Source organism: Dipodomys spectabilis, unplaced genomic scaffold, assembly GCF_019054845.1.
Source record: "Dipodomys spectabilis isolate Male_0828 unplaced genomic scaffold, ASM1905484v1 ptg000043l, whole genome shotgun sequence".
NCBI classification, from domain to species: domain Eukaryota; kingdom Metazoa; phylum Chordata; class Mammalia; order Rodentia; family Heteromyidae; genus Dipodomys; species Dipodomys spectabilis.
Genome location: NW_024870720.1, coordinates 15,941,193 through 15,961,201, shown reverse-complemented (window position 1 = coordinate 15,961,201; position 20,009 = coordinate 15,941,193). Strand labels below are relative to the sequence as shown.

Below are 20,009 nucleotides of genomic sequence, written 5' to 3'. Positions count from 1 at the left end.
CATTGTTGTGTTTCTCTTGATCATAACTTCTTGAGATGAATAAATCATTCAGTGTCTCAGACACATTAAAAATACTACTGAGTAGTACAAAATGTAAACTTTTTTGCCTGTTTTGTTTAACATTAAATCCTGACTTCTAGCAAAATACTGGGCCTGGATGCTGTCCCTCAGCTCTTTCACTTAAGGCGAGCGCTCTGCCACTTGAGCCACAGCACCACTTCCAGTTTTCTGGTGGTTAATTAGAGATAAGAGTCTCCTGGACTTTCCTGCCTGGGTTGACTTTGAACCTGAGATCCTCAGATCTCAGCCTCCTGCATAGCTAGGATTACAGCTAGGATTACAGCCACCAGCACCCAGCTAGTTTGGATAACTTGTAGTCAGCATTAAGCCCTTAAATCTTATTTATTCTAAAGAGTTGATAAAAGTTTATGTAAATATCTAGAAATACTTTCCTCATAACTTGCTCTTTAATTTCAGGTACTGATTAAGCATTTCTTAACATTTTAAATAATATATATTATGTCATTTATAGTGAAAAAGCTAAACACTTCTTTGTTCTGTGATTTTATTTTCTCTTGTCCTATGTTCTGTTTGTTTTTGCTTTCCTTTTTTTTTTTTTTTTTTGGCGGGGGGGGGGGGGGGGGGTCCGTTCGTGGGGCCTGAACTCTGGGCCTGGGCGCTGTCCCTCAGCTCTTCAGCTCAAGGCTAGCACTCTACCACTTGAGCCACAGCGCCACTTCCGGCTTTTTTCTTTTTGCTTATGTGGTGCTGAGGAATCGAACCCAGGGCCTCAGGCATGCAAGGCAAGCGCTCTACCACTGAGCCAACTTCCCAGCCCTCTGCTTTCCTTTTTTGCATTAGTAGAAATTCTTTTTTTTTTTTTTTCTATCATGGAGCTTGAACTCAGGCCCTTGGTGCTGTTGTTGAGTTTTTTCTATACCACTTTAAGCCACAGTGCCACTTCCAGTTTCCGGTGGTTAATTGGAGATTAGAGTCTCATGAACTTTTCTGACTGGGCTGGCAGATTTCATCCAGATTTCGTCCTCCTGAGTAGCTAGGATTATAGGCGTGAGCCACCAGCATCTGGCTTAGAAATTCTTTAAAATGATGATAACAAATGTTTATCTGTAGTTACAAATAACTTTATAATAAATTATATTTGCATGACATATTTTGACTAATATTCTAGAAACAACATGGGAATATTGAGGTACTAGATTTGTAATTCTTCTCATATGATATGGTCTGGTTTTTGTCAACTTCAAAAGTGAAAACTATTTTTGAAAAAATAGTATTTTATTTCTGTGGTACAAAGAAAAAAGAACTATTATGCATATTAACTTTTTTATTATGCATATACACTTTTTTTGGAGATACTTTTGAAAAGATGTAGAAGCATTTCTCACTTTAAGGTGCAGTTCACTGGACTGTCTTAAGGTAGCTTTCCAATAACATAGAACTCTTCCAGCTCTTAGACTATTATATGTACTGAATATTCATGAAAATAATTAAATGAACCCGTATAAACTTAACAGAGGGGTCATCAAGTGTATCTAAATTATAAGCATGCTACTTATACTCAGGTATAAAACAGAGAAGTAAGGTTAAAAACTCTGAGAGTTGAATAACTCCATTATTATATGCATTCCATTCATTCACAATTGCTTAGTCTTTAAAAACATGTTTTAAATGTGTCTAAGGACATTATCAATTGAAAATATAAGTGACAGCAATAGTTATTTGTCAGATTTGGATAATTTTGGGTAATTCTGGAAGAGTATACTTTAGTATATTCTGGAGAGTATACTAAAGATGACAGTTTGATAAGAATTAACTGAAGGCACAGGCTGGGTAGAGTAGAAATGATGGTTGGAAATAAAGTAACTTAGCCGGCCACCTCGTGCAATTTTAACTACTCAGGAGGCTGAGATCTCGAGGATTAAAACTTGAAACCAGATTGGATAGAAAAGTACAGGAGAATCTTCCAATTAACCAGCAGAAAGCTAAGATGGAGGCATAGCTCAAGTAGTAGAGCTCCAGCTGAGCCAGGCCCTGAGTTCAAACCTCAGTAGTACCCACCAATAAATAGAAATTAAGTAACTTGTTTTACTAAATGGTCAGCCACAGTTTAACTTTTCTAACTGTAGGATGTGCTTATAATCTGTCAAGATGTAGTCAGAAATCAAAAGTGTACGAGAAATTTGTATAGGGATAAAATTAAAAGTTGCTAACCACTATGTAAAAGAAACTAAAGACTATAAGAATAGAAGAGCTGGGTACTAGTGGCCCATACCTGTAATCCTAGCTATTCAGGAGGCTAAGATATGAGTGTTGTGGTTCCAAAAGCCCAGGCAGAAAAGTCCATGAGACTCTTTATGTCCAATAAACCACTCAGAAAAAGCTGAAAGTGGTACTGTGGCTCAAGTGGTAGAGTGCTAGCTTTGAGCTCAAAGAGGCTCAGGGACAGTGCCTAAGCCCCTGAGTTCATGTCCCAGGACCAGCAAAAAAAAAAAAAGAAATGAGAAGAGCACTCAAAGAAGGGACAAGTTTGGAAGATTCTCTCTCATGTTTCTGAATCTCCTATCTCTTGCCACCTGGGATTCATATGTCATTGTGCACAGGTAATGGCTAGCACCATTGGAAAATGGACATCACTAAAGTGCTACAGAGGATGACTGGAGGGAAGGAAGCTACCTGCTAGGGACCTGGCAGACTTTCCTGGGAAAGGATATCACTGAGACTTGCTGAAAAGCTGCCTGCTAAGTATTTAGGAACCTCACTGGAATGCCACTCACTGGCACCTATGACATAGGAAAGGACCAGAATCAGTAAGATAGGTGTCTTCTGTAGCATGTTTCCAGTACATCTGCTGACAGGTCTGACTATGCGTGGCAAAGGGAAAAATACTTTTAAAGTTCAGCTTCACTGTCACAGAGCAGAGAAAGATGGGCAGATTAGGAGCAGAGATGCTATATATTAATAAGATGCATGATATTCTTAACTCATTATGCTCACTTTTCACATTATACATTTATGATGAGCAATTGATTCTAAAATATGGTATGCTTTTTCCACATGTGGTACTTCAGTTTCAGTTTTCAGCTCAATTAGGAGCCATGCAACACCTGAAGGACCAGTTGGAGCAACGAACCAGGATGATTGAGGCAAATATTCATCGGCAGCAAGAAGAACTAAGGAAAATTCAAGAGCAACTTCAAATGGTCCATGGCCAAGGGCTGCAGGTAAATTGTTACTTATGAACACAAAGCATCCTGTTCATATGAACACAAAGCATCCTGTTCATATTTTGCATTCCTACGAAAAGCACTTTTCTTAGTGAAAAGTGAGGTGCCAGAAATACATTCTACTAGTACTGTTCAGTCACTACCCATTGGTTACCCACTCAGTATGATACTGTATACTCAAAGTCTCCAGAGATGCTTGTTCCTAAGATAGCAGCCTCCTTATTTTTCCATGTTTTCCAAATTTTAGGTTGTTCAAATTCATCATATTGAAAGTTATTTTATAGTAGCCTTGAATCTAGACAGTAAAGAATTTATAAGTAAAAGTTAATAAAATGTTCATGTTCATCTTACTTTACCAACTAGGAACTAGGAGACTAGGATTTGGTAAAGGGAAACACTAAGTGGAAACTACTTCTAAATAATATAATGTCTGAAATTACAAATACAGATGATACAAAGCTGCCAGTCCATAGCCCTTTGAGTGTGTTAGATATATTCTAACAATTAAAAGCATGATAAGATTAGGATGAGTGGAAGTTTTATGTTTTATTCAGTAATTATTTATTGCTCAAAATGACTAATATATGTCTATTTAGGGGTACAAATGTAGCCTAGCATACTTGAGGGGTTCATCCCTAGTGTTAAACAAAAAAGAATGAAAAGAACCCAAAAACCTCATTTAAATGTAATCTTTATTTTTAAAGATGTTTTTGCAACAATCAAACCCTGGATTAAATTTTGGTTCTGTTCAACTTTCTTCTGGAAATTCATCTAATGTCCAGCCACTTGCACCTATAAATATGCAAAGCCAGGTTGTTCCTACTAACCAGATTCAAAGTGGAATGAATGCTGGACATATTGGCACAAGTCAGCATATGATTCAACAGCCTTTACAAAGTACATCAACTCAGGTAATGTGATCAAGTACAATGAGCTATTAACATAGCTCTGTTGTGTATCATCTCTTGAAGTCTGATCATTAGAACATGAAATATTGAGTAATCATTAAAATATTAGTTGAAATTTTTTTACCATTAGTGTGAACTATTTTACATTTAAAAATTGTATAATCTGTTTAAGTCTAATAGTGATACCAGGTTCTGGTAACTCAGATTACTTGTATGTGTTAAAAAGCTTTGATTAGCATCCAGTGCCAATGGTTCATGCCTGTAATCCTAGCTACTCAGGAGGCTGAGATCTGAGCATCGAGGTTCAAAGCCAGCCTGGGCAGGAAACAGTGAGATTCTTATCTCCAGTTAAGTACCAAATAAACTGGATGTACTGCTATGGCTCAAGTGATAGAGCACAGGCCTTGAGCACAAAAGCTCAGTGACAGCACCCAGGCCCTGAGTTCAAGTCCCAGGACCATCATACATACAAACAAAAGCTTTGATTTGTAAAGGAGTCTAGCCAGGTATCATGTTACTATACGTAGAATACACTGTGAGTAGAACAGTGACAGTTTAATCAACGTCCCACAAAATCCTGGTGATTAGGATATATTTGTGACTCTATATGGAAAATACAAAAATAAACTAATCATTAGTCAATCACTTTGTGTATTTAACAGAAATTCTGTCTGTATATTTTCTACCATCCCTATTAAAATCATGTTTCTTTTAAAGTCCTAGCTTGCCTTCCTTCTGGCTGGGAATTCAAGCCTAACCATTTCCATTTACTACAAGTCGTTCCTTTGTGATTAGACTTTCTCAGAGTAATTTATCCTGTTTCCCTTTTAATATCAGCTATTGTTAAAATAGTAAATGGCAGATGCATTGTCTCCAAATAACCTTGTTCAGTTAATCTCTCTGTAAAATCTCTTTTATAGCAGAGTCAACAAAACGTACTGAGTGGTCACAGTCAGCCAACATCTCTTCCAAGTCAGACACAGAGTACTCTTACAGCTCCTCTATATAATACTATGGTGATTTCTCAGCCTGCCGCTGGAAGCATGGTCCAGATTCCATCCAGTATGTCACAGAACAGTACCCAGAGTGCCACAGTAACTACATTCACTCAGGACAGACAGATAAGGTACTTGTCTTACTTCTTTTGTCATATTCAAAGTTATGTTAATTAAAATAGTAATATGACAGCTGGGAATTTGTCCTGTAATCTCACTGCTCAGGTAGCTGAGATCTGAGGATTGTGGTTGGAAGCAGCCCAGGCAGAAAAGTTTGAGACTGTTATCTCCAATGAACTTCCAAAAAGTCAGAAGTGGAGCTGTGGTTTAAGTGATAGAGCACTAGTCTTGAGCAAAAAAGCTCAGAGACGTGCCCAGACTCTTTGAGTTAAAGCCCCAGGATGTGCACACATGTACAGACACAAACACATGCACACATGCATATACACACACAAAACAGTAATATGAAAAATTTAGGAGTGGCTGGTAGAATGCTATTCTTGAGCAAAAGAGCCAGGCAAAAGTGCAAAGCCCTGGGGGGGGGGGGGGGGGGGGGGAGGCTGGGAAGGGATGTGAAGGGTAAACAAAGGAGGAGGCTGCAATACTTGGTAAGAAATGTACGCATTATCCTGCCCATGTAATTGTAACCCCTCTGTACAGTATGTTCACAAATAAAATAAAATATAAAAAAAAAAAAAGTGCAAAGCCCTGAGTTCAAGCCCTAGTATGGAGGAGGGTGTATGGAGGAGGGTGCATGTGTGCACATACACATACACACAACCATAAGGCTAGCGATATAGTTCAGTGTTAGAATGCTTGCTTAACATGCTCACCACCCTCAGTACAGTTCCTAACACTGCATTAAGAAACAAAACATCGGGGCTGGGAAGGTGGCTCAGTGGTAGAGTGCTTGACTTGCATGCATGAGGCCCTGGGTTCAATTCCTCAGCACCACATAAGCAGAAAAAGCCGGAAGTAGGGCTGACACTCAAGTGGTAGGGCGTTAGCCTTGAGCTGAAGAGCTGAGGGACAGCGCCCAGGCCCAGAGTTCAGGCCCCACAACTGGACCCCCCCCCCCCAAAAAAAAAAAGAAACAAAACATGATTTTTTTAAAAAAAAACTGATTTTTATAATTTTATTATTTTGTGGTTTGTAGCAGCCATTATTGCTTGCAATAAAAACATACCTGTTTCAAGACATGAAAATTAGAGTAATAAAATAAATTTTTATTTTTAGGCTGCAAGCAAATAAGAACATTCTGTAGTGTTCGTAGTATGATGTGCAAGGCTGTTTCACTGTGCAGCCCCCTCTTGTTAGTGCAGATGGTTGAGAGTATTCATGGTGGTACAGCTTAACTTGCTTGAATTTGTTAAGTTTTCAAAATATATGATTTTTTTCTTTTTCCCTCTTTTTTGGGAGAGGAGGGGTGGTACTGGGGCTTAAACTCAAGGCCTTAAGCTCTCACTTAGCTTTTCTACTCGACTGTCATTCCATCACTTCAGTCACACCTCTACTTCCTCAAAATACATGGATTCATTCTTATTTTTTCTGAAATATTTACAAGTATCTTTGTTCTTTCCCTATGTCTCATACAAGAAAAACACAGGATTTTGGTAATTTCTCATGGGTCTAAATGGTTAAATCAGTGAAGCAGCCACTCTAACTCAAGACCTAGATGTCTGATTTCAAAGTTTACATAGTCACGCATGCTACTCTGAATTCTGTACACTAATGAGAATTCCAAATAGCTGACTTAAATATAAAACTTTTGAAGAAATGCCATCGATGCTGAAAAGCTGCCTTCTAACAACTATAGGATCTCCATATTATGAAATCTCCAATTTTAAATGTTTATAATTTTTACCTTACTTTACGCCCACTATATACTTCTTTTAAGTTTTATTTGTTTTTTATGTAAGTAGTTGTACAAAGAGGTTTCAATCCAACAGGTCAGTTTATGAGTATAATGCATCTTGACCAAACCAACATTACTCTTGCCCATTGTACCCAACCCCATCCAGAACCTCATTACATTGTTTTACTGGCTTTTGTATTGAATGGTATATTTTACTATGTTAATAATTTTCAGAGTATAGAAGCTACAGGATTACATAGGAATTAAAAGCACAAGAAGCTTTTCTTTGTAACTCAGTTAACTTACAAAGTCTGTCTTATGAATGTTCATAATGAAATCTTACAAATGTTATCTATTAAAACTCAGAGAGCTGATTTTTTTGTTTGTTTTTGCTGCTGGGATTTGAACCCAGAACCTGGGTCCATACACATGAACCAGTATGTCCTGTGTACATACTCTACCATTGATCTACACTCCCAGGCAAAAGACTTACTTTATAGTTTGGGGGGAAAGCCATTAAACTGGATTACTGACATGCATTTTGGAAGATGCAATTTAGGGACTATTTGTAAATGGAATTCTGAGAGGACAAATCCTATTTCAGCAAATGTTTGAAGCTTATATATTGATGCTTTTGTAAGTTAGGTCTTTCCCCTGGGAAAAGACTTGTAAAATCAATAGAAAGGTAAATCAGAATTATTGTAGGCTTACAGAAAAGCAGAAGTGAGTATTTTTGTGGATTGAGGCAAACAGGTTGGTCAGGGATAGTTTGGATTAGGAGGTGACCATTGGCCTGAGTCTTATAGTGAGGGGTGGTTTTGGATTTGCATGTGGTGAGGCCTCTAAAGGGGCATTCTCAGCCAAAGAGACCTGTACATGCACAGCCACAGAAGTGTGAGCTGGGCAATGGAGATGATTAGAGAATATGTTTTTCTGTCAGAAATGAATAAAGTATTCTCTGGATAAAGCACGTATCAATGAGTCAATAGGCAATTCAAATATTAATTTTAGGATTACAAAGGAAATAGCATTTAGCACTTATATAACTAAGTACACTCTAAATGCTACTTTTTTTGAGCCTTAAGAGTTTTTTTATTTTGTACTCAAGCATTTGGTCCTAAAGTATATAAAATACAGTATTTTATTTTCAAATGTGACATGAATTCAGAATAAATTAAGGGTATAAAGCTATGACTCAATGTAGAATGCTTGCCTAGCATTCTCCATTCTCTATTCTCCATTGCCTAGCCCAGAGTGGGGATAATCCCCATCACTGCAAAAATGAATCCGTGTAAGTTTATTTTGTCTTATGGAATATATACAATATACAATACATGTACAGAGTTTCTTTTCTTTTCTTTTTTTTTTTTTTTTTTGGTGGTCGTGGAGCTTGAACTCTGGGCTTAGGCGCTGTCCCTCAGCTATTCAGCTCAAGGTGAGCGCTCTATGGCTTGAGCCACATGCCACTTCCGGTTTTCTAGTGGTTTATTGGAGATGAGTCTCATGGATGTTCCTGTCTGGGCTGGCTTTGAACCGTGATCCTCAGATCTCAGCCTCCTGAGTAGCTAGAATTACAGGCGTGAGCCACTGGCGCCCGGCTCAGAGTTTCTTTTTTTGTGTGTGTGATTTGGTGGTACTGGGGTGTGGTACTGAACTTCACACTTGGTATAGGCAAGTATACAACCACTTGAACCACTACTGCATCCTTACATTAATACTGTTATGTTGTTTTACAGATTTTAATACAGTCTTCATCTTGCTACATGATAGGGTCAGATCTGTTTCCTTGCTGTGATGGCCAGTGTTAGAAATGAACATCACCCCATAAAAAAGGCAATTGGAAAGAGATAAGGAAGGGAGGAAATTAGCAAATAATAGTAAACACTATGCTGCATTGATAAACTTGTAAATTAAAATTTTTTGTTTTGTTTTTGCCAGTACTGAGGCTTAGACTCAGGCCACTGCCCCTTAGCTTTTTCACTTAATGCTGGTGCTCTACCACTTGCCACACAGTGCCACTTCCAGCTTTTTAGAGGTTAATTAAAGATAAGTCTCTCAGACTTTCCTCCCTGGGCTGATTTCAAATTGTAATCTTCATCTCAGCCTTCTAAACAAGTAGCTAGAATTACAGACATGAGCCACTGGTCCCAGCAAAGAATATTTGTATCCACTATTAGAATATCACTTTTTATTTATGTTTGTAATACACATTTGATGGATTTTTTTCTATAAATGTAGTTCTTTTGAATTATCTTATGGTAGCCTTAAGGTTTTCTGTGAATTGTGTGCCACATATATCTGACTCCCAAGCACTTAGTCATTTTATGAAAAGAAAAAAGTTTATAGTTTTGACATGATTAAAATTCTCTGTTATGCTGGGTGCTAGTAGCTCACACCTGTAATCCTAGCAAATCTGAAGATCCTGGCTCAAAGCTAGCCCAGGCAGGAAAGTCTATGAGATGCTTACCTCCCAATTAACCACCAGAAAAACAGAAGTGGTGCTGTGGCTCAAGGTAATAGGGTGCTATCCTTGAGCAGAAATCTCAGGGACAGTGCCTAGGCCCTGAGTTCAAGCCGTATGACTGACAAAAGTTCTCTGTGATACATATAACATAAAATTAGATACATTGACCATTGTCAAGTGTACTGTTGGCTGCCTGCCCATTCTGCCTGTCAGTGGAAACTCTGGATGCTTCCATGCCCTCACCTGAAAATAAGTGCTGCTATGAATGTAAGCATGCAAGTATCTGTCTCTGCTTTTCTTTCTTTCGGATTATACACTCAGAAGTTGAATAATTTCCTGTGGTTGGTAATCTTGTTAAAGATTTTGAGGAACTGCCATATAGTTTTTCATGGTGGCTGTATTTTACATCCCCATCAACAGTTCACAAATGTTCTCACTTCTCTGTCAACACTGATGATTGTTTGTTGATGTCTATGGTAGAAAGCCTGATGGGTATATAAAGTGGCTTTTCATTGTGGCTTGATTAGCATTTCCCTAATGACTAGTTATACTGAGTACCTTTGTGTGCATTTATTCGCCATTTCTCTGTCTTTTTGGAGAAATACATATTTATGTTTGACCTTATTTTTTTTTGGGGGGGGCGTCCGGTTGTGGGGACTGAACTCTGGGCCGGGGCACTGTCCCTCAGCTCTTCAGCTCAAGGCTAGCGCTCTACCACTTGAGCTGTGGCGCCACTTCCGGCTTTTTTCTTTTTGCTTATGTGGTGCTGAGGAATCGAACCCAGGGCCTCAGGCATGCAAGGCAAGCGCTCTACCACTGAGTCACCTTCCCAGCCCTGACCTTATTTTTTTAAGTGAGTTGTTCAGTTTTAAGAAATCTAGTTATTATGATAACCAAATATATCACATATGTAACTCTTGTTTAATGAGTTTCATTTTCAGTATACATGTTTTATTTAATGTAGTCCAGTTAACTTTTTTTTTCTTTTTATCACCTTTAGTTTTGATGGTGTCAGTGAAATCATTTCTGAAGTCTGGTGTCATGAAGCTTTATTGTTTCTTACAGGGTTTTGGGTGGCATTTTATTTTTATTTTATTTTTTTTGGGGGGGGGGATCGTGCCTGGGCGCTGTCCCTCAGCTCTTCATCTCAATGAGAGCGCTCTACCACTTGAGCCACAGCACCACTTCCAGTTTTCTGAGTGGTTTATTGGAGATAAGAGTCTCACAGATTTTCCTGCCTGGGCTAGCTTTGAACCTCGATCCTCAGATCTCAGCCTCCTGAGTAGCTAGGATTAGAGGTGTAAGCCATCGGTGCCTAGCTTGTTCCTTACAATTTTTAGCTTTTGTGCTTAGATTTATTTTGAATTTATTTTTGTAAATGGAGGTGTTCTTCATTCTTTTTTTTTTTTTTTTTTTTTTTTTTGGGTCCGGTTGTGGGGCCTGAACTCTGGGCCTGGGCGCTGTCCCTCAGCTCTTCAGCTCAAGGCTAGCGCTCTACCACTTGAGTCACAGCGCCACTTCCAGCTTTTTTCTTTTTACTTATGTGGTGCTGAGGAATCGAACCCAGGGCCTTGAGCATGCAAGGCAAGCGCTCTACCACTGAGCCACCTTCCCAGCCCTGTTCTTCATTCTTCATTTTTTTTTTTTTTGTCAGTCATGGGGCTTGAAATCTGGGCTTGGACGCTGTCCCTGTGCTCTTCAGCTCAAGGCGACTGCTCTACCTCTTGAGCCACAGCCCCACTTCCGGTTTTCTGGTGGTTTATTGGAGACAGGAATTTCACAGGCTTTTCTGCCCAGGCTGGCTTTGAATAGTGATCCTCAGATCTCAGCCTCCTGAGTAACTAGGATTATAGGCATGAGCCACCAATGCCTGGCTTCTTCATTCTTTTGAATATATTTTAAAAAGTGGTTTGTCATATTTGTTTGTGGTCATATATTGATTTTTCTATATATATTCTTTATTGATAACTCAAAAGGAATCTTTAAAAACAAAATATAAACACACTTTTATTTATTTATTTTGTCCATCATGGGGCCTGAACTCTGGGCTAGCACTCTACCACTTGAGCCACAAGCACCACTTCTGGCTTTTTCTGCTTATGTGGTGCTGAGAAATCAAACCCAGGGCCTCATGCATGCAAGGCAAGCACTCTACCACTGAGCCACCTTCCCAGCCCTAAACGTGCTTATAAAATGAAATTGGTACTATCACTGGATATTATCTTAAATGATCACTGCCTTAGCTGTTCTTCTAACTCCTCTTTTTTTTCTTCCCACAGATTTTCTCAAGGTCAGCAACTTGTGACCAAATTAGTGACTGCTCCTGTAGCTTGTGGGGCAGTCATGGTACCTAGTACCATGCTTATGGGTCAGGTAGTGACTGCCTATCCTACTTTCGCCACACAACAGCAGCAGGCACAGGCATTGTCAGTAACACAACAGCAGCAGCAGCAGCAGCAGCAGCAGCAACAGCAACAACAGAGTTCCCAGGAGCAGCAGCTTCCCCCCGTTCAGCAACCATCTCAGGCTCAGCTGACCCAACCACCACAGCAGTTTTTACAGGTAAATTTCCCTATGGAGACGCCATCTCCAGTCCATTTATTTTTTTTTTTTAGAGTAGAATTTGGCAAATGACCTAGAAAATTTGTCCTGGTTAGCTATTTCTTTTACTTGTCTTGTTCAGTATTTGGAAGACTTGGTCCTACCACAATCATACTCAGTTGTATCTGAACTGTTAGAATAGAGCAGGTGGCCTGCTTTCTGCCCACCTCAGGGCTCTTCCTTCAAGCCTTGTTTCTCTTCTTATGCTAGAATTTCTAGAAGGTGAAACTGTCTTTCTTACATATATAGTGAGAAAAAAGAGGGAAAGAATTTTGTTAAACTTCCAAGAAAGAGGGAAAGTCTCATAAGCGTGTTTAAAAAATAGAATGTTAAGGTTAGAGCAAAAATGAAAATAGCATAAAGATTTTGTCCCTATGGACAGTGGACAGTTTGAGTAAATCTTAAGTGGACAGTATTAAGGAACAAAGCATTTGTGTTTTCAGACTTCTAGGTTGCTCCATGGGAATCCTTCAACTCAACTTATCCTCTCTGCTGCATTTCCACTACAACAGAGCTCCTTCCCTCAGTCACATCACCAGCAGCAGCAGCAGCAACAGCAGCAACTTAGTCGGCATAGGACTGACAGCTTGACTGATCCTTCCAAGGTTCAACCACAGTAGCACACAAACTTCCTTCTTCTCTGGCATCAAGGGACGAAGGAGATGGTCCATAAAGAGTTACTCAGATAATCCGAGATTAGGAGGAAGACTTCCAGCTGTTCCATAAGATGTACTATTGAGTGTTCTCATTCCTGGAATTAGTTGGTAAGAAAAATGCTGCCTAGTGCTACAAATGTACATTAAATACCAGCCAGCAGGAGATAATCCTAGAGACATAGCCAATTCTGACAGTGTTTTGGTCACCAGATATTTTTTTTGATGGGGAAAAAAAAAGAGTATATTGCCAAATGTATGAAGCTCAGCTATGAGATTGACCTCTAGTGAACCTGAAAGGCACAAATAATGTTTGTACTTTTAGTGGTCCTGTTCCTGGTATTAAGTGTTACAGAGGACTGCACCACTGCCACGTCAGGGGTTCACTTACAATGATGCCATGAAGGTAGTTCAGTAAGTAGGTCCCCCATTTCTCTCCCTCTTCAAATAATGATAGAACAGTAATTACTTTGAGAATGTTGTGTGGGTTCAAATTCTTTATGTATAGATGCTGTAAAAATATGTATATGTCTGGATGAAGGAGAGAAGCACACATTCTGTATGCTGCATGAAAGCATTATCTCTTCCTTATAGGTATGAGTACATTTCATTAGATTTTTACACCTGATAAAGCCTCCACTTTTCCTTTTGTTTACAGCATTAATAGTGTTCTATTCACTTTTCCAGGGCACAGGTCTTTGTGTTCATACTTTGGCTGTGATGTCACAGTTTGTTTAGTGAGGTATGAAGTGCTGCTGGGAATGGATTTTTTTTTCAGGTTAAATTATTGATACAATAGGATTTTCAAGTTAAAAAAATAGCCCTCATTTCATTATTTTTCAATTATGTTTGAAAATAGGATTTGCACTGCTGTATTTTAGATGGTTGGGAGTTTGATCACATATTTCTATGTATTTCTTAATGGGAAATACATATGTACAAGGTTTTCAACAAGCCTGAAAGTAATTTCAAGAATGTTTCAGTTATATAGGAGTAAATTTTGCACACAAAACATTTTAGGCACTTTTTAACATTCTCAATGGTGGGAATTTTAACTTTTAGGATTTGTTGGAATCTTTTTATTATCCTTCATAATTTCAATGCTTCTTTTAGTCAGAAATGATTCAGGGTTATTTGGGGGGGGAGGGGCTCCATAGTGCCTTGATTTGATTCAGGTGATAGCTCACCATCTTGAATTCATTGTCTGGTTTCAATAGCAGTTTTGAAACCTTAGTACATTTTTAACAGCATGTGATTATCAGTGTCATTATTTTCCATTGATTCCTATAGAGACTGCTGAGTCTCTTAGACTGGGATACAAAAAGTTTAGAGTAAAGAGAATTAACCCATCACTATTACAGTTACTAGTACGCTCCCAAAATTGTTTCCTAAATTAGTATCTTCCTTTAAAGCTAGTCATTACCAGTAAATATTTGCCCCACGTGATAGATATTCCTGTGTGAAGAGGTAGAAATTGGCTCTGCCATCATTATAACACAAATACTGTAACTCACATGCTTTTTAAATATGAACTAAGATTTCATCTGTTAATATCATATTCTAAAGGTAATAAAATCCAACACAAGTTACATACATTTTTAAAAGCACTGCTTAGATTTTATGGTACTAATAATAAAATCTGCAATTATAGAGAATTAAGATTAGCAGAAAATCTTATTAGAATATTAGTGACTGAAAAGCAGGAAAAAACACAAATCAAAAATGACCTTAAGAGAAAATGTGTTAACAGAGGTGAAGTTGCTAAGATTTTGAGTAAAGATGATAATCTAATGGAGAATTTCTAGATAAAAGGCTCAGGGGAATATGCTAAATCAGTTCTTGATCTTTGGCTTTACTGTCATCCTTAAGAAATATCTTCTGTTTTGCTACAAAACAAAAGTATACCTGGGCACAATGAAGTTAAAAGTTAATGTTGAAAATAACCAAAGAAAATTGGTACCTATACTTGTAAAAAAAGAGGTATGCCAAGATGCCACTCAATAATTATTAACATATCATAGAATTCTTCTAATTAAATGGCAATTCAGAAGAGATTTCTGACATTCCATGAACATTGAGTAGCTGTCAGAAAGTATGTGTACTTGAGCTTACACATGGCAGAACTGATTGTCTCCAAATTGCCTTTCTCAACCTTCTGCTATTCCGTATATATCTGAGTTGTGCCTCATTTGTTGGCAATACAGAGTGATAAGGATTTAGCTAACAAAACATGAAGGACTATTAAGGCTTAACCTCTGAATACCATAATTAGAAGAAAGATTGTGACCACTCTGTACTTAACAGAAGCAAAACGTAAGATAAGCCACACGGTAAATTTCTAAACTTTAATTTACTCACATTCTTCTACCCCATCCTCTTCAAGTATTTTCTATATTCACAAATGTTTGGGGAAAAAAAACTAAAGTTTTTCATAGTAATTCCTTTTATTCAGGAATAAGGTGACCTTTTCCTGCTTGAAATTGACACTTGCTAAATTTAAAGGAGCAGTTAGCTGATAACTTCTGCTGTCAGTATGGAGAGTGGTGTTGGAAAAGCTAGTCAGCATCTCTTTACCCTTGGTTCCCTCCTGGCTCTCTTGAACTAGGGTTTGCAAACTACCCCTATCTCCTTCTTATGAGACTTAAGTATTTAGATGAAGATTCAACAGTTTCTCATTCTTCCCTCAATTCTGTAGCCAAAGTTCTTAATTAAAATCCCACATCTAAATCATAAAGTGATAACAAATAGAAACACCTTTCAGGTTCTTACAGATCTTCCCTCTGCTTTTCCCTCACGGGGATTCAGTTCCTAAAAGCATGTCATGCTGGTGGTGCTTACTAGTAAGGAACTGTTAAGGGATGGGGCAGGTGCTGGCTGTTCTGTAGTGTTGCCTTGCTCAGGCTTCTGTGCTATCAGTGTAGCTTAACAAGTAAGTACAAGTGACAAATGCTAGGACTAACAGTTGCTGCTGAAAGTGGTATCAAGCCAGAACCCAGACACCTACAAGTACTCCAGTTTTTTTAGTGCAAAATATGGGAGGAAAAGCAAATGTAGTGGGTTGGTAGTGGGTTTGTTCACCTCCAAATTCCATCCTAAATTCAGGTGGGAAGTTTAAGAGTGCTGTGTGCTCTGCCTTGTCACATGTAGATGTGGCTTAGGAATGTACTAGTGATTAAAGAATGCCAGTGATTATGAAGTTTGTTACAAAACTCAGTGCAGAATAGTGAGCATGTTGTTTGAGTTCTTTACATGTGTACAGTTGTTGGTCACTGCCTTAACGCTGTCTCTTGATTAGGGGTACTGAAACAGTCCAGCTCTATAAAGAGCATTGGGTTGAAGAAAGATGATTGAAGTAGCCTTAGAAAGGGACCCTTAAAAGAGTCTACCTGGATGTTAATTCTTTTCACCTGGAGATTACTGTTTTGAAATTGTTTCTACTACATTGAGGCAAACTTTTAGTGGGATGCAGATAGCATATTACTTTACTATTCTTTTTTTTTTCCTATTTCTTTAGTGAGTGAAAGGTTGTTGAACATTTGTGTAAAACTCAAGCCTACAACTTTTCCAATATATGTGGCTCTGCTCTTAGTGCCACAGGAGTCCATGTTGGAAGGTATAAACACTGGATATTAATATTGCTAAGTGAGTTTAGCCAGGAGTAAGCAGATTGGAACTTTTAATGGTGAAGAATCAGCACAAAAGCACTTGCCATTTTACTAGTGACTGGAGAGACCGTTTATGTTTGTCTGGATTGAGTGAGCATTCTTCTAAAAGGAGTGTCCTGAAGTAGTTGCAAAGGAAAAGAGTTGACTATTTTTATAGCATATTTAATATATTTGTATATAACAATAAGTATAGTAGGAACCCTCCACATGCCTCCCACTTTTCTAATTTCCTTCCCCTTTTGCCATAGCCCTAGTGTAGCCTCATCCGCATGGGTAATGTGCCTATTGTCAGCCTACCAAAAGATAGTGCTGCTGCTTTTTCAGACAGGTGAGATCAGACTCTCATGCCTGGGGATCCTTTATGGGAGGAACAGCACACACTTCAAACAACATACCACAGTCTAAAAGCATCATTTTGAAATGTAATAAGCACTTTATTGCAATTATTCATTTTGATAAAAGTTTATTAGCTTAGGCATTAACTGTTTCTAAAGGATCCCCAAATCATCACTTAGGTGAAATTATGACACATTTCTGAGAAATGTTTAGATCCAGTGAACCATAGGTTTATGGGAGTGATTTCAAGGTAGCCAAATGAACTCTTATTTTGAATGTGGTGGAGTCAAGAGGTTGTAGATGGCTAGTTCCATTTAAACACTATTGTAAACCTAATCTTGCCTATTGTGTGGACACCAAAAGAGACCAATGAGCCTGTTTATTATCAGAGGTCTAGGAAATTGCATCTGTGTGAGTAGATATACAGAGTTAATTTAAAAGTGATTGGTAGTAATATTTTAGAACACAGTAATTGAGTGTCTTAAATGTGCCCTGAAATGTTGGCATGTCATTTCAGCGTTTCCATTTGAATTGCTCTTGTAATATTTTTGCACAAAAAGGACTGAAAAAGACTGTTTTGGGTAAAGAAAAAGTTTAATTTGGTCTTATTTTTAATGTCTCCTGTGAAAACACAGGATCCATTTTGTTCCTGTAGTAATTAATTCAGGATATTTCAAACAGTGTTGAACAATTCATAAGAAATTAAGCAAACTTGGATATTTAAAATTAAAATACTTTATTTCCATGTGACTCTTGTATAGTTTTTTCCCCCCATTGTCATAACACTACATTCCTTGTTTTCTTAAGTAATACTTTGAAGGTTTTGAGTATTTAACATGTGAGCTGCCTGGGTTTTCCCAGGGAAGGTCTTTAGTGAAATGATAGTTTCTGAAGAGACTATTAAGTGAAATCCTATCACCACCAGCAGCAAACATTGAGGTGCTGCATTAGATGACAATCAAAATAGTAAGTATTTATTAAGAAAGAATCTAGAAGGTGGTTAAGATAGTTGCTTTTGAAAGCAGTTCTCTGGGTTTCTTGAATGAAAATTGCTAAATATATTTATTTATATTTTTAAATATCATTGCATCATTTTCTCACCAGTGATTTCAGTGTTTATGATTTAATGTGTGATTTGTCTCGTTTTGCATCATTGTCTTATACTTGGAGAACTGGATATTATCTGAGGCAGTTGCTAGTCCTTTCAATGACTCTCCAAGACAACCTGAATCTATTCAGGGCAGGAGAGCAGTGGAGGGCCCATTCCATTTGCCCTGCACTTCCTCTGCTTTCAACCCAGTTAAGAAAAGATTTAAAAGATAACTCCTTTCCTCAGTGTTTCACATAGCCCCAACCTTTTTCTAGTTTCACTTGCTGCCTTCTCTATTTTATGGGGACTTTTTACATAATTTTCCCAGCACAGCCAAAGGCCAATATGACAGAACCAATGGCACTCATTGCCTGTTTTGCCCATTTGGGGAAATATTAAATGATCAGCATATTCTAATGGCTATCATTATCATATCCATATTAAAGCTCTTAAATAATAGATGGAATATACACACTGAAAATCTCTACAAAAGTTTGCTGTCTTTATATAGTTGTAGTGTTGCTTGGTCTTTTTGAAAACAAAACCTCTATACACAGCACTGTCCAATATAGCCGGGACATACCCCAAGAATCCTTCCGGCTCACTCATTGAAACATAATCCTCCACTTTAGGGCTCCTGAGCTGCTTGAAGCTGTACCTCCCATAGGCAAGGCAAGGCAAGGTTCACTCGGGATCCCTTAAGAGAATGGGTAATTAAAACATTGTCACGAACAGGATGGATTTTATTTTGTACAAATAAAATGTATTAACAGGTTTAAAGATACGCTATTTTCACATGTATGCTTTTAAATCTCTAAGGAAACAAACTGTGACATCACTTTGGGAAATGACATTGAATTGTTTTGTGTCTTTTTGAGTTGACTTGTACTGGTGCAGGTTCACTACTGGTAATGGCTGAGCCATTACCAAGAAGTTAAAATGTAGGAAAAGGTATGCTACCTTCTAATTAATGTATTGTATACTAGACAATCATCTTCAAGCAAAAAAATCATTGTCCAGGAAATGTCCTGTTTATAAAATACATGTCAGCAGGAACAGCTGTAATTTACACCATTCTAATTAGTTTGAAATCTATTTTCCTGTGGTTGTAGGGCCTCAGTTGGCACTTTCAGAGTCACTCTTCTGTAAAGATCAAAGCCCAAAGACAAGTTAATCAGTGTATATTGAAACCAGTTAGTGCAAAAAAAAAAGTTGTATCTTTGTACATTTTTGTTAACATCAGTTGGTAGTTGTAAAAACACACCAAATGCTAATGTTCTGTGTAGTTCTTAGTGTGCTATTCCTGGCATTGCTGTCTTTACTGCTTGGTTCTGGGGTTTTTAATACAAAGTAGATATATCCCCATCATTCTTCCAAATGGATGGCGCTAGAAATGGCTACTGATCTTTCCATAACGTGAATATTTAAATGAAATCCAAACTAATTTGCAAACATGAAAATAGGCATTTTTCAGGTATTGTCTTCTGCCAAAACCCTAAATTGCATTATAAGGATGAGGAATAATGATGATTCATCGGTGCTATATTAGGTTCTCTGATTCATGAGCTGTATTTGGAAATACAATACTGTATAAAATATATGGGTTCTTACCAGCTTGATATTGGCATTTTAATTCGGTATTAGAATTTGGTCACGGCTTGTTTTTAAGCTGTACTGAGAAGAAAGTAAAAGTGTGTTACTAGCCTACCTCCACTCAGGCCTCTTCATGTATGATCATTTTTCCAAGTTTTGATGTGCGTAGCTCTTAAAATCTACATGTTCTATTATAATGTTCTTTCCTATAGTCTTTTGTAATGTGTTCAGAACCTAAAATTATAGCGAAAGAGCCAAGCAGTAGCATTGTGGAATATTTCGGTTGGGGGAGGGGGGGAGACTTGTGGATTTTTTGTTTTTTGGTGGTGTTTTTTTTTAAATGTAAAATAGACCCAGACTTTGTTTTCTTCAACTTAAAAAATAAAAAAATACCTCAGTGCTAGTGCTGTTTTTCAGTATCATCTGCATTTTTCCAGAAGTGATATCTGCTTTATGTGGCATAGAACTTGTAAGAATCACATTTTGAATTTGTAGACTTATTAAATATTTTTAAATCTCTTAACATTTTCCTTTTTTATTCAGTAGCGGGACCTAACTGCATTAGCACTTCTTGCCTTATAACTTAGGTCTGAATTGCCAGATT

General features: G+C 37.9%; 1 protein-coding gene across 6 annotated transcripts in view; it reads left to right on the top strand.

The window, feature by feature from the left end:
* Clock (clock circadian regulator) overlaps positions 1–15,489 on the top strand; it is a 73,846-nt gene extending 58,357 nt beyond the window's left edge. For 2 of the 6 annotated variants that reach the window (XM_042678296.1, XM_042678295.1), the window contains exons 19-23: positions 3,090–3,242; positions 3,950–4,156; positions 5,074–5,279; positions 11,747–12,029; positions 12,512–15,489. In XM_042678296.1, the coding sequence (XP_042534230.1) occupies positions 3,090–3,242; positions 3,950–4,156; positions 5,074–5,279; positions 11,747–12,029; positions 12,512–12,688 (1,026 nt within the window). In that variant the 3' untranslated portion in view covers positions 12,689–15,489. The remainder of the gene's footprint in view (positions 1–3,089; positions 3,243–3,949; positions 4,157–5,073; positions 5,280–11,746; positions 12,030–12,511) is intronic. The other 4 variants (XM_042678300.1, XM_042678298.1, XM_042678297.1 and 1 more) reach the window with 4 other exon arrangements.
* Positions 15,490–20,009: the final 4,520 nt, after the last annotated feature.